This window comes from Chenopodium quinoa, unplaced genomic scaffold (genome assembly GCF_001683475.1).
Source record: "Chenopodium quinoa cultivar QQ74 unplaced genomic scaffold, ASM168347v1, whole genome shotgun sequence".
NCBI lineage: Eukaryota > Viridiplantae > Streptophyta > Magnoliopsida > Caryophyllales > Amaranthaceae > Chenopodium > Chenopodium quinoa.
The window spans coordinates 702,252-716,520 of record NW_018744662.1 but is presented as its reverse complement, the minus strand read 5'-3'; the positions used below and the strand labels follow the sequence as shown (position 1 = coordinate 716,520).

The 14,269-nt window shown below is 36.3% G+C and overlaps 1 protein-coding gene across 1 annotated transcript; it reads right to left on the bottom strand.

Moving 5' to 3' along the window:
• Nucleotides 1–10,794: 10,794 nt before the first annotated feature.
• LOC110701790 lies at nucleotides 10,795–12,135 on the bottom strand. The gene has a single exon (XM_021879418.1). It carries the CDS (start codon nucleotides 12,133–12,135, stop codon nucleotides 10,795–10,797), a length of 1,341 nt encoding a protein of 446 aa, XP_021735110.1.
• Nucleotides 12,136–14,269: the final 2,134 nt, after the last annotated feature.

Below are 14,269 nucleotides of genomic sequence, written 5' to 3'. Positions count from 1 at the left end.
CCATAATACCCTTGGTTTCTCACATAACTACTTAAATGCCCCTCTCTACCTTGTATAAAAATTAGACTTGACAATTCTGACCCGACCTGTGATCCGAAATTGACCCGAAAACATAAATTCTAAATTGACACTGACACAAAATTGACCCAACCCAACCCATACCCAACCTGATGTGGAGTTAACCGGAACTTAACCCAATACCCGTATTAACCCGACCTGAAGTTGACCTGATACCTGAATTGACCCGATTCAAAGTTGACTTGACCCGAAGTGACCCGAAACTCGAAGTGACTCGACCCGATACCCGAAGCGACCCGAACTATACCCGAAATGACCCGGCTTAAAATTAACAAATACTCAAAATGATCTAAGTGATTTAGGGCCTAATTACTAATAAACACTTATTGAAAATAACCTAAATTAAACATTATAGTCTTGTGTGTAATGTGTATAGTACTTGGAATGTGAGTATAATTTAGTACTCGTAATTCATAATGAGTTCCACTTAATTAGGAACACTTAGGCCCCGTTCTTTAGAGCTGCTTTGCTCTACTCTACTCAAATGAAATCTGCTTTACTCTGCTCTGCTCTGCTTCAATCTGCTCTGCTCTACTCTGCCTTGCTCTGCTCTGCTCTGCTTAAAAATAGTACTTAAAAATAGCTGCTTCAATCTGCTCTGCTCTGCCCTACTCTGCTCTGTTCTGCCCTGCTCTACTTCAATCTGCTTTGCTCTGCTGAAATCTGCTTTGCTCTGTTCTGCTCTACCCAGAAGCTCAAAAGAACAGGGTCTTAGCTTGTTATTGTTATTATTACTATTACTTTTAACTTCTTTTAAGTGTTACGTTGAATTTTTTTCCACTATTCACTTTATCTAATTTGATTTTTGACCAATTAATCAATGATTGTGATCATACATATGAAACAATACTATCTTGTGTATATAATATTGTTGGAATTGTCTGATTAATATATTATTAATATTCAATTGTTATACTTTATACTTATCGATAATTATACTATATTATTGGTCAGATTTTTAGATTGACCTAGACGAATATTGACCCAACCATAATTGACCAACCCAAACTCAATCCGATCGATATTTGACCCGACAGTTGGACCCGAAAACTGACCCGACCTGAATTGACCTTACCCTAAATGGCTCAACCCGAACCGAACTTCACCCGAAGTGTTGACCCGATACCCGACCCGAATTACCATCGACCCGAATCTGGATTTGAAACCCGAATTGACCTGACCCAACCCGTATATTGATTGACCCGACCCGAACGACCCGTTTTCCAGGTTTAATTGATATTGTTCTTTTCATATTATTCTTATTACGCGTACTTTCTATAGGTTTAACTAGTATTTTTAGTTCCAGCAATGACATGCATGTAATAAGAAACAAATAGAAGAGAGCAACACGTGGCGCATGCATTATGAAACCAATATAGGAGAGTGACATGTGGCACATAAACATCCTTTGAAATGCCTTTAATGTATAGTATTGATAGATATGATTATAATGCTCCACTTCCATTTTTGGATCTTCAAATGAAATAAGACATTTATATGAAAACGGGAATAGAAGCGAGGATGATATTCAATGAAATCCCCGTCGTTCCCTCCAGATAACCCAATGTCTACCTCCTTTCTAGCTGAAATCCCTAACCGATAGCAAACATCAACAAGGGTACATAGTTTTACAAGAGCAAAGGAAATTCATCATAAACTTATGGTACATAGTTTAATTAGGACTTAGGAGATAAGTCAATGTTTTAAAAACAATCCTTAAATCTAAGGGTAAATCAATAAAGATAAGTTTTGGTTAAATAAAAGAGTTACGTTTGTGCATATATCTATTTGAACCGCAAATGTTGGAATACTTGAAGTCTTTTCTTTTTTTTTTTTTGAGAGAGAGAAGACTTGAAGTCTTGAAGATTTGCATTTTGAACAATAAAGTTAATTTTGCAAGCGTTGATGTATATCTATTTAATTCCATGTTGACCTATTGACCTAACCCAATTTGTTCCTACAAATTTGGAATTTAATCCAACTCATATAAATAGTTACAATCTTTTTAATAGAGTTATTTTTTTATTTTGTAAATAATTTATGTGTAGAGCTTTTTAAAAATAATGAAATCATATTTTAGAAATGATAAAAATGAGTGAGATGATGAGCACAAAGAAATTCAGAATATAGTTGCACAAACGTACAAAAACAAAGGCGTAAGAATATAGATGTTGGGGAAGGTGACCCACATCAATCGCTAGGAATGAAGAGATAGAGATCTCAGTACGATTTTAGTCTTTCGTGACGTGGTAACCTTTTTGTTTTTCATTTTTTTTTCCGTAACTAGTATCAATTTGCTTTCTTAGGGCCTGTTATCATTGACTGAATTCAGTTGAACTGAACTGAACTGAACTGAGCTGAGCTGAACTGAACTGAACTGAATATTTTACAAGAGAAGGAAATTAGGAGCTGAGCTGAACTGAGCTAAGCTGAACTGAACTGAACTGAATTTCAACGTAAGAGAACATGCCCTTAGTTCTCGCTCAAAACCCTATTAGAGATGAGATTAAATAAATATGGAGTATTTAATAAATATATTTTTGTGGAATGTATTCCATATCGATGGGAGGAGAATGATGTGTTTAGGATTAAGAGTTAGTTACCTTCAGGTTAGGTTAAGTTAAGATTAGGTTAACGAGGTTCGAAATATAAAATTAGGATTAATAGCTTTAAATAAGATAGAATGAGGGCAATATTTATGAACCAATAAGTCCAAATATGATAAAATAAAAGCTTGTAGCTTAGTTTCATATAACTCTAGAATTTTATAAGATAAATGAAAGTATGGTGAATTAGACTAGACACTCCATAGACTTCATGAAATCATGAGCTTTATAGAGATTAAATATGCAAATAAGACTAAAAAAAATAACTTGAATACACCTAAAAATCTAATATAAATGTGATTTATCAAGCTATAAAGATTTCAAACATGACTATCAATTAGAAACCAAGGAAACGTCATGTGTTATACACTTATAGATCATATCGCATATTAGTCTCTAGCGATAAGATGTTATACGTAGTATTATATAACCTAGTCCAACTCGATACAGAGGGATCCTACTGTCTTCAACTCTCCTGTTCAAATTGAACTTGCGTAGCTGATCCATACCCAAAAGGGCATGATTTAACTAGCTTAGCATTAATTATGTCATTAAAATTAATCTAAAGATCAAATATCACACTCTAACCACTACAATTACCATGTGAAATTTTGTAGCATACCCCTAATAGGAAGCCCTACATTTTCCTTAGTTAAAAGCGACCGTTAATTGTAGGACAACCGTTAATTAATTGTCATTAAAATTTAATCAAGCATGCATGCATTGATGCATACATAAATAATTAAAATTTATAACATATGCTTTCTATATATATATGCATGGATCGACAAAAAAAAGGGGGTGTTTAGTATTTGTGAAGATAAGAATTTTGGTGGGGTCATGAAATTTTCATTAATCTTTTAACATAATGAGGAGACAAAGTGAACTTCATGATTCGCCTTTCTTATTATAGCTTCTTTTTTAAGTACAAGTTGGATTTGATTAGTTATTAATTAATCCTTGTTTATTAGCACGTCGTTCCACGAATAAGTAGGTGATTACATGCTATGATTTGACTAATTAAACGTAGTTTTGCTATATTTGCGAATCTTTCTTAGCTTAAGTTCGTCATGGTTGATTAGTAATGTTGCTAATTTTGTCCATAAAAATCGAATCAACTATATTAATTACCGACTACGCATGTAAGACTAATCATCAGATTTTATATACGTACGATGACTTAATGATTTGTTACATACTTACATATGGAGTATGGACCACCTAAGGTTTTTCAATTGTCATTGTTGCATACGTATGTAATACATGTTACTAATGTTGTGACTTGCACACTTGATGAGGTTAGAGTGCTAGATTGATCTCTAGGATCGATAAAATAAAAATAATTTATACATGTAAAGTACTTTATTATTCATTTTCGCAAGCATTCAAATATACTATCTCCATCACATATTATTTGCAACGACTAGACATTTTTCCTCTCTACTTTATGTCAAATCGTTGCAAATAATATGTAGCGGAGGTAGTACTTTTAAGTCCGTTAAACTAAATTACAAGAATGTATTACAAAGATTTTCTTATGTATGATTTACTATTGATCAACATTTTGTAAGATGGTATCGCTTAAATTAACATAAATTCACATGATTTAAGTTATTTGTAAATTGTTTAAAAAAATTACAAATATGGTCTATACCTTCAAATAATTAATTTTATTATTTTAATCTTACTAAAAATTCAAAATATAGCTTCAAACTAGTTAAACTAAATTACGAATATGTATTGACCGTATTGGTATTGGTCAAGTTTCACTTGAATTCAAATAAATTATTAACTTCGTGACAAATGATGAATGCTGAAGTCGAATTCATGGTAATCAAATTCGCTCAATTCACTTCACTGTCATTATAAATAAGTTAAGTTGAGGTGACAATGATCAATACGTACATTTAGACATTGAAATCCAAACAAAGAGAAAACACACTTTATTAATTACTCATTGAACTCATTTATAATATGGAGTAAGTCATTTTCGTTTATTTCAATTTTGTGAGTGTGTAGAGAGGATGAATGATACAAAATGAAAAATGATTTAAGGCATTTTGACAACCACTTTTGATTAGAATTCCATAATTAAAATAATGTTCAAATTAGGCTATATTTAGTTCACTTAGGGTCTGTTCTCTTACGTTGAAATTCAGTTAAGTTCAGTTCAGTTCAGCTCAGCTCAGTTCAGTTCAGTTCAGCTCCTAATTTCCTTCTCTTATTAAATATTCAGTTCAGTTCAGTTCAGTTCAGCTCCTAATTTCCTTCTCTTATTAAATATTCAGCTCAGTTCAGTTCAGCTCAGTTCAGTTCAGTTCAGTTCAGCTAAGTTCAGTCAATGAGAACAGACCCTTAATTTGATTAAAACATATTTTTCAGATCTAATATGATGGTCTAATTTGATTCAACTTTGGTCTTAAATCTTTTATATAGTTTAAGAATTTTTTTAATGAGATCTCTCCAAAATCTCAATCCTCAATTCTCATACACTCTTTAACCATAAACTTTGTGGTAAAGCTTTTTCCATTGAAAACTACACGATGAAATAAAATAGAGAGATTCAAGTGAGAAAAGTCCTACATCCAAAGAATATCGAACATTTTAATTTCCTTGTAAACGAGAGTAGTTTATTACGGAGTACTACTCTACTTGTTTGAGAAGTGATAAGAGGGATGATGGACTACATACACGTACATGAGCGCTGGCCCTAGTACCTGTACCTTGGGTGATGCAATGCGCGGGCTTGGGTGCGCTGTGTGGGTCTTTTGAATACGGAGTATTTAGTATCTGACCTTCCTGTTGAGTAATTAGGTTTTGATGATTGTAAACTAATGATTATTATCTATCTAATGTGTTTGTTAAGTTGTGCATAGAAAGAACAAGTTATACTTGGAACAGGATACAAGGAACCTGAGCAATGACAAGTATGTATATAAGGAACTTAAGCAATATCTGATAAGCAATAGAATAACAAGAACAATGATGAGTGTTATGGTTGATAAGCATGATGATGGCTAAGGAACTATGAAGGTAACTATGTAAATAGGTGTTTGCATATGTTAGCTTCATGAGGTAAGTACTCTATACATACGTGAGTCGTGTAGGAGTATTTACATAAGCTTTAAGTTTAATTAGTTGTAATCCCCCGTATTTTTAAATATGTTATAAATGAAATTTAATTTTATTTATAATATTGTTTTGTATTTTTTCGTAATTTAATTTCAAAATATTCAAATTATTAATTTGGGTCAAAAATTATTTTGGTACAAATTATTTTATGAACCTTCATTTTATAATTTATTTCAATACAAACAAAGCCTAGTCCATTTCATTTACCTAATTGGCCCATTAATTTTATGAGGTCCAATCTTCTTACTTACCCTACAACATTCTCACCTATAAATACCCAATTAATCCCCAAAAATTTCCCACACAAAAAGGTCAGTCTTATTTTCTCTCTCCTTTGTTTTATTAATTTGTATAATTATAATTATTGATTTATGGATTTTGATTTTATTGTTTGAAAGTAACTTATTTAGTATCAAGTTGTATTTTGATGATTAAACTTTATAATTTCAAATTTTATAATGTCATAATTTTCGGAATTTGTAAATTTTATAACCTAGGGTTTTTAATTATTGAAAATTGATAGGCCGTCGTCGAGCCTACCAAAGATAATAATTCCTATCTTGGTCTCACTAGCAATAGTAAGGGCAAGAAAGGGTCGAACCCAAGAGAGGCGCTGAATCAATCACCGAGTATTACCGTTTAAATAAGCTAAATGAATTCTAAATTGGGTTGTTTTGAGTAACTTATTCTAATTCAATTCAATTAAAGCTAAGAGGAGATTAACAATATTAAGAGGAATCTAGGGCTTGGGTTATACCACTCAATTTCATCACAAATCACAATTAGCATGCAACAATCAAGGTAAATTAATGGGATAAATTAGGGGAAGTCATCTAAAGCACCCAACTACTCTCTCAAGCTAGAGGGATTACTTGAATCATGAATACAACCTACTCTCGTGGTTACATAGCATAAAACAAGTGTTAAAGCATAATCACGATGACATAAAAATTCCCTTGACCAGTAATCCCTATTCTCATGGCATTTCGGGTCAATCAAGCATAAGGGAGCTAACTCAAGTTCATCTCTCGATCCTTCGTTGAGAAAGCTTGGATAAATAGTTCTAGCAATGACCATATACAAGAACTAAGCAATTAAACCACTTAAGCTCAACTAATTAACATCCCACAACAACCAAATTAGCACATGCAACAAGTAATTAGTGACTACATTGAGGGTTTTGCCCAAACCCTAGAATTTAGACTACTCACAATCCATGGGGGTTAAAGCAATTAAAGATTTCAAGCAATTCATGAACAAGTTCAAACTAAGGATTAAGCTAATTAACAATCCAAAACATGCAAGAACTAGCAAATAATTAACAACAAAGTAAAGAGAAGTAGAAAATATGAGTAAGAAATGGTTACTATGAAGCTTCAAAGTGAGCAACAATGGTGGATTTTGTCTTCCACAATGATTGAATTTGAATGTTTCCAAGCTAATAATTGAGAACTAACTAATGATTTGAGAATTTAATGTTCTAAGACTACAAACTAAGAGGAAAGCTCTAAAAAAACTGCCTCCCGTACAAATGAGCTCAAAGGGGGTATTTATAAGACCCCCAAATAAAAAGGACGGAGAAAACAAGAATCGGGCTTGACTGCAGGTCCGCACGGACGTGCCAGATTTGGCACGGACGTGCAAGGCTAAGCACGGCCGTGCCAAGTTTGGCACGGACGTGCAGGAGGGCCAAAATGGAGGCAGAAGCTTCTGCCAAGGTCTGCACGGACGTGCAGCTTTTGGCACGGACGTGCAGATTTGCACGGACGTGCTATCATCTTGCACGTCCGTGCAGGATGCCCTGCCTAGACTGCTTAACTTTGAGAAGCTGTAACTTCTACGTTTCTTGTCGGAAATGGACTTGTGACCAGTCGTTGGAAAGCTCTTGAGACGAACTTTAATCTCCAATTTGAATCGCTTCAAAAGGTTGATAAGATCAAAAGTTATGGTTAGTTGAAGTTGACGCTTACGCAAACGACCTTTCAAGGTTCTCTAAAAGCTTTTCATTTCCCTTTAAGGCATTCCTCCTTCTTCCTCCATGGCTCTATCAACCAAGCTTGCCCTTATCCTTGCTCACTCATGCTTGATCATGTCCATAGTGCTAAAAATAGCTACATTACATCAAAAACACAAACAACCGGTGAAGCATGGATGGTACAAAATTTGCATAAAAATAGGATAAAAAATGAACTTTGATGTCGATTAATAACGAAAACAAGGTTCAAAAGTACCCTAAAATCATGCCAAATAACAAGTTATCAAATCCCCCCAAGCTAAGTTTTTGCTCGTCCTCGAGCAAAACAAACATGTCGAATCAAAGGAGGAAAACGACTTGCTAACATCAATCCAAGGAAAGGCAACAAGGAGGAAGCATAAATACACAAATCCACATGGTGACAGCCATCATCACTTTTAGCACAAGTGAGAAGCAATTTAAACCTCTAAGTCGCCTTAGAGGACGAGTTTTTATCTCGTGAGGGTTTCCATTGAGCTTAACCCACAACTCACACAAACCACAACAAAACTATCAAACTACACAAGTTCCGATGTTATTATCACCCAAGTCAAATCATCGAGATATAAATCGCAAGCAAGACAAATGAGCGACTTTCAAGAATTACCAATCATACAAATGTGCACATGAGTTGGGGGTAAAGAGGAGGACTAAGCAAGATTGCACTAGGATACTTCTTTAGACATTTTACTAGTTCATTAGAGCACACCTAGATATTCCAAAGTTTCAACAAGCCCTTTTTCGGTTATAAAATCTCAAAATGCTAGTCCACTTACCAAAATGCACACCCAAGGCCTCTTAACTACACTCTAACTCGGGAATTTCATAAGAAACAATGATGTAAACAAGGTGTGGGAGGCATCCACTAGTTGACCTCTAAAGAAGAAAATTTTGATAATTTTCGAGAGTCTCCCTTTTTATTCATTGTTCTATGCTCTTCTTTTCTTCTTTTTTTTCAACTTTCAATGCTCTCGCCTCTTTTAACTGTGAGCGGCTCTTTCTTTTATTAAGAACATGTGACTTATTATGCCACTTATTACACATGATACAAATATAACCAATTCCCTAATAGAGTTTCATTTCGGGGAGGAAAGGAGGCACATTAAGGGCACAAGGGACCGCAATTCAATTCAAACATATCCTACTTGAGCGAATTAGACAATATCCTATACTGGGTGTGCAATTGAGCATTCATTGGCTTTCATTTCATATACACTAATGCAATCAAGATTAATAGACCTCTAAATGACCCCATCTCTTGCATACACCCTTCTAAGAGAACTAGTACTCATCGCTCAAGAGTCAAGCAAGAAAAACATATAAGCATTGTCATTTGAGTCTCAACCTTGGGAATTTTTTTTTTTTCATTTTTCAATTTTTTCATCATTTTTTTTTGAAGAGAAAGCGAAAATATTCACATTACTAACTAGAGAGGGAACACTAATATTCACATGACAAGAGGTTTGGATTTCAAGGAAGCTAAATTGGATTAAGGGCCTTGGATATTAGGGAAATGAAACAACCAAAACAAACGCAACCAAACAAACCAACATGTCAAGAAGGCATGCAAATGAATCCCCCAAGTTATCATAAACATTGTCCTCAATGTTAAGCAATAAAAGCTCATAAAAAAAAAGGAGAAAGAAGACTAACTCAAGGATCGGGTCTTCTTCGACGCTTGAACCTCCTTGGTACCTTTGTTCCTGTTGGTTGTTGTTGGAAGACATGCACTTTGTGCTGTTTTTTTTTTCTTCTTTTGTTTTTTTCTTTTTTTTTTCTTTTCTTTTTTTTTTTTAAGTTAATCCACTACAAAAATATTCGGGTTGCCTCCCGGAAGCGCTTCTTTAACGTCACTAGCTTGACGACATTACGCTATCCAAAATTAGGGAGGGTCAAGGCACACCTTTTTGACCCATCTCATTGTTCCCACACACTTGCCATTTTCCTTAGGCAAAATAATCACATTGCTATCATCACTAGAAATGCAACCAAACATCTTGTCTATCAACTTGATCTTGTTTTTCTTTTTCTTCTTGGCCCTCTCTTGCTTTTTCACCTCCGGAGCATGAGTCGATTCATCTTGTGACTCCTCCATGTCTTCTTTCAAAATATTAACCAAAACATCAACCCGATGAACTTGTTTAACCATGGGGTCATTCAACGTTTCCGGAAATGAGAAAGAGATTCTTTCATGCCCAACATGTAAGGTAAGCCGCCCTTGTTTCATGTCAATATTAACACCCGCAGTTTTCAAAAAGGGCCTACCCAATATGAGAGGAATTTTGAAATCCTCATCCATCTCCATGATTACAAAATCACAAGGCACAAGAACCTTCCCCACTTGAATTGGGATGTCCTTCAAGACTCCCAATGGGACTTTAACCGAGCGGTCGGCTAGTTGGATTGACATTTTGGTGGGGCTAATCTCCCCAAGATTTAATCTTTTTGCCATAGAGAGAGGCATAAGGCTAACACTAGCCCCAAGATCACACAAAGCATTTGTTGATTCAAGATTTCCAACCTTAACCGGTATAGCAAAACTACCGGGGTCACCAAACTTCTCGGGAAGCTCATTTTGAGGAATAGCACTTATCTCCGTTGGAAGAGAGATAGAATCACTCTCCTCAAGCCTACTCTTGTTAGAAAGAATATTTTTCAATGCATATGTAGGCATTTGAGACAAAGCATGGAGAAGTGGAATGTTTGATTGAAGTCCTTCCATTTCATCAAGGAACTTAGAAAATTTCTCATTTAGCTTCTTCTCTATCATTCTATGAGGGAATGGAATATGAGGCTCATATGCTCTCAATGGAGCTTGACTCTTCACTTCTCCCTCATCTCTCTTTGAGGCACCCTTATCACTCATTTTTGACCTTCCTCTCGCCTCCTCACTCACTTCATTTTCAAACTCACTTTCATCTACCCAACTATCTCCCTCATCTCCCTTTTTGGCAACATTTTCTCTCATAATTGGAGTTTCATACCCCCTTCCATAATCAAGGTGATTGATTTCGCTTGCTCTTTTGGATTCATTACCGTTGTGCTTGGAAATTGACCACCGGGGTTAGAGGTGCACCCAACTTGTTGTGCAATTTGAGATAATTGACTTTCAATCATCTTATTGTGTGCTTGGAGTTGTTGAATTGAGCTACTAACTTCCCCATTGATCTTGATTTGTTGGGTCATGAAGGTTTCCAAAACGGATTCAATGTTGGATTTTGGAGGAGGAGGGGCTTGATTGTATTGGGGTCTTTGTTGGACATTGTCTCTTTGATTGGGGTGGCGATAGGGAGCTTGTTGTTGTGGAGAGGGTTGATTGTAAGGAGGAGCTTGGTTGTAATTGTTTTGAGGAGGGGGAGCTTGATTGGGTTGTTTCCACCCAAAATTTGGATGTTGTTTCCAACCTTGGTTAAAAGTTTGGGAGTAAGGATCATTCCTACCAAGTGAAGCCACATGCTCCGTTGTAGTGTTGCAATAGGATGCCAAGTGGTCATTTCCTCCACAAGTCTCACAAGACATGACTTGTGGGGAGGAGCTACCAGGCACATTGTTCACTTGATCTAGCTTTCGAGCTAACATATTAACCTTTGAAGCAATAAGATCTATTACTTCAAGATCATGCTTACCGCCCTTCTTGGGTTGACCTTGCCTTTTATCACCTCCATAAGCATAATGCTTAGCCACTTCCTCAATCATTTTGTAGGCCTCGTCAACCGATAGCTTTTTAAGGCTACCTCCGGCTCCCGAATCAAGGTTAGCCCTTGAGGTAGGAGTAAGACCATCATAGAAGCTTTGCACTATGATCCATGAGGTGAAACCGTGGTGAGGGCATGCTCTAGTATAATCTTTGAACCGCTCCCATGCTTCACTCAAAGTTTCATCAACCTCTTGGTTGAAGTTTGTGATCTTCCGTCTTAATTCAGCGGTTTTCTCGGGAGGGCAATACTTCCCAAGAAAAGCTCTAGTCACCTCATCCCAAGTACTCAACGATCCCTCTTCAACCGTTCTCAACCAATGCTTTGCTTTGTCTCGAAGGGAGAATTGAAACATGTGCATCCGAATAAACTCTTCCGAAATGTTGTTTTGCTTGATAGTTGTACACAATTCAAGAAAATTGTCCAAATGAGCAAAAGGACACTCATAAGGACTACCCCCAAATTGATCGCTTTGAATCATGCGGATGAGTTGAGGTGAAAGCTCAAAGTTGTTTGCATTCGTGGTGGGAAGACGTATGCCACTCCGAAGTTGGAATGCGTTGGGGTGGTCATAGTCTCTTAACAATGGTTGAGGAGGATTCTCTCCCATGTTATCTTCTTCGTTAGCTCCAAAAACCTCTTCCGGATCGGAATCAGAATATACAATGGAAAACTCGGGTGTGCCTTGCAAGAGTCTCCTCACGTTTCTCAAAGTCCTATTTAGCTCTGGATCAACGGGAATAAGCGGTGATTGCTTACTCTTTCGTGTCATGCAAAGTCAAACAAAGCTAAGAAAAACGTTAGCAATGACTATCGCAAGTTAAACACACATAAACAAAAATTAAGGTAAGAAAACTACTATACATATACACACATCTAGTCTCATTCAACAATAATACATTCAATGTGACTTTGCCTCCCCGGCAACGGCGCCAAAATTTGATAGGCCGTCGTCGAGCCTACCAAAGATAATAATTCCTATCTTGGTCTCACTAGCAATAGTAAGGGTAAGAAAGGGTCGAACCCAAGAGAGGCGTTGAATCAACCACCGAGTATTACCGTTTAAATAAGCTAAATGAATTCTAAATTGGGTTGTTTTGAGTAACTTCTTCTAATTCAATTCAATTAAAGCTAAGAGGAGATTAACAATATTAAGAGGAATCTAGGGCTTGGGTTATACCACTCAATTTCATCACAAATCACAATTAGCATGCAACAATCAAGGTAAATTAATGGGATAAATTAGGGGAAGTCATCTAAAGCACCCAACTACTCTCTCAAGCTAGAGGGATTACTTGAATCATGAATACAACCTACTCTCGTGGTTACATAGCATAAAACAAGTGTTAAAGCATAATCACGATGACATAAACATTCCCTTGACCAGTAATCCCTATTCTCATGGCATTTCGGGTCAATCAAGCATAAGGGAGCTAACTCAAGTTCATCTCTCGATCCTTCGTTGAGAAAGCTTGGATAAATAGTTCTAGCAATGACCATATACAAGAACTAAGCAATTAAACCACTTAAGCTCAACTAATTAACATCCCACAACAACCAAATTAGCACATGCAACAAGTAATTAGTGACTACATTGAGGGTTTTGCCCAAACCCTAGAATTTAGACTACTCACAATCCATGGGGGTTAAAGCAATTAAAGATTTCAAGCAATTCATGAACAAGTTCAAACTAATGATTAAGCTAATTAACAATCCAAAACATGCAAGAACTAGCAAATAATTAACAACAAAGTAAAGAGAAGTAGAAAAGATGAGTAAGAAATGGTTACTATGAAGCTTCAAAGTGAGCAACAATGGTGGATTTTGTCTTCCACAATGATTGAATTTGAATGTTTCCAAGCTAATAATTGAGAACTAACTAATGATTTGAGAATTTAATGTTCTAAGACTACAAACTAAGAGGAAAGCTCTAAAAAAACTGCCTCCCGTACAAATGAGCTCAAAGGGGGTATTTATAAGACCCCCAAATAAAAAGGACGGAGAAAACAAGAATCGGGCTTGACTGCAGGTCCGCACGGACGTGCCAGATTTGGCACGGACGTGCAAGGCTAAGCACGGCCGTGCCAAGTTTGGCACGGACGTGCAGGAGGGCCAAAATGGAGGCAGAAGCTTCTGCCAAGGTCTGCACGGACGTGCAGCTTTTGGCACGGACGTGCAGATTTGCACGGACGTGCTATCATCTTGCACGTCCGTGCAGGATGCCCTGCCTAGACTGCTTAACTTTGAGAAGCTGTAACTTCTACGTTTCTTGTCGGAAATGGACTTGTGACCAGTCGTTGGAAAGCTCTTGAGACGAACTTTAATCTCCAATTTGAATCGCTTCAAAAGGTTGATAAGATCAAAAGTTATGGTTAGTTGAAGTTGACGCTTACGCAAACGACCTTTCAAGGTTCTCTAAAAGCTTTTCATTTCCCTTTAAGGCATTCCTCCTTCTTCCTCCATGGCTCTATCAACCAAGCTTGCCCTTATCCTTGCTCACTCATGCTTGATCATGTCCATAGTGCTAAAAATAGCTACATTACATCAAAAACACAAACAACCGGTGAAGCATGGATGGTACAAAATTTGCATAAAAATAGGATAAAAAATGAACTTTGATGTCGATTAATAACGAAAACAAGGTTCAAAAGTACCCTAAAATCATGCCAAATAACAAGTTATCAAAAATTATGATTTTAGGGTTTTTATGAACAATTGATTTAGGGCTTTTATAGTAATGATGT

Bases quoted from the DNA above. Each gene is read 5' to 3' on its own strand.
- LOC110701790 (XM_021879418.1), bottom strand. From the start codon at position 12,135: ATGGGAGAGAATCCTCCTCAACCATTGTTAAGAGACTATGACCACCCC.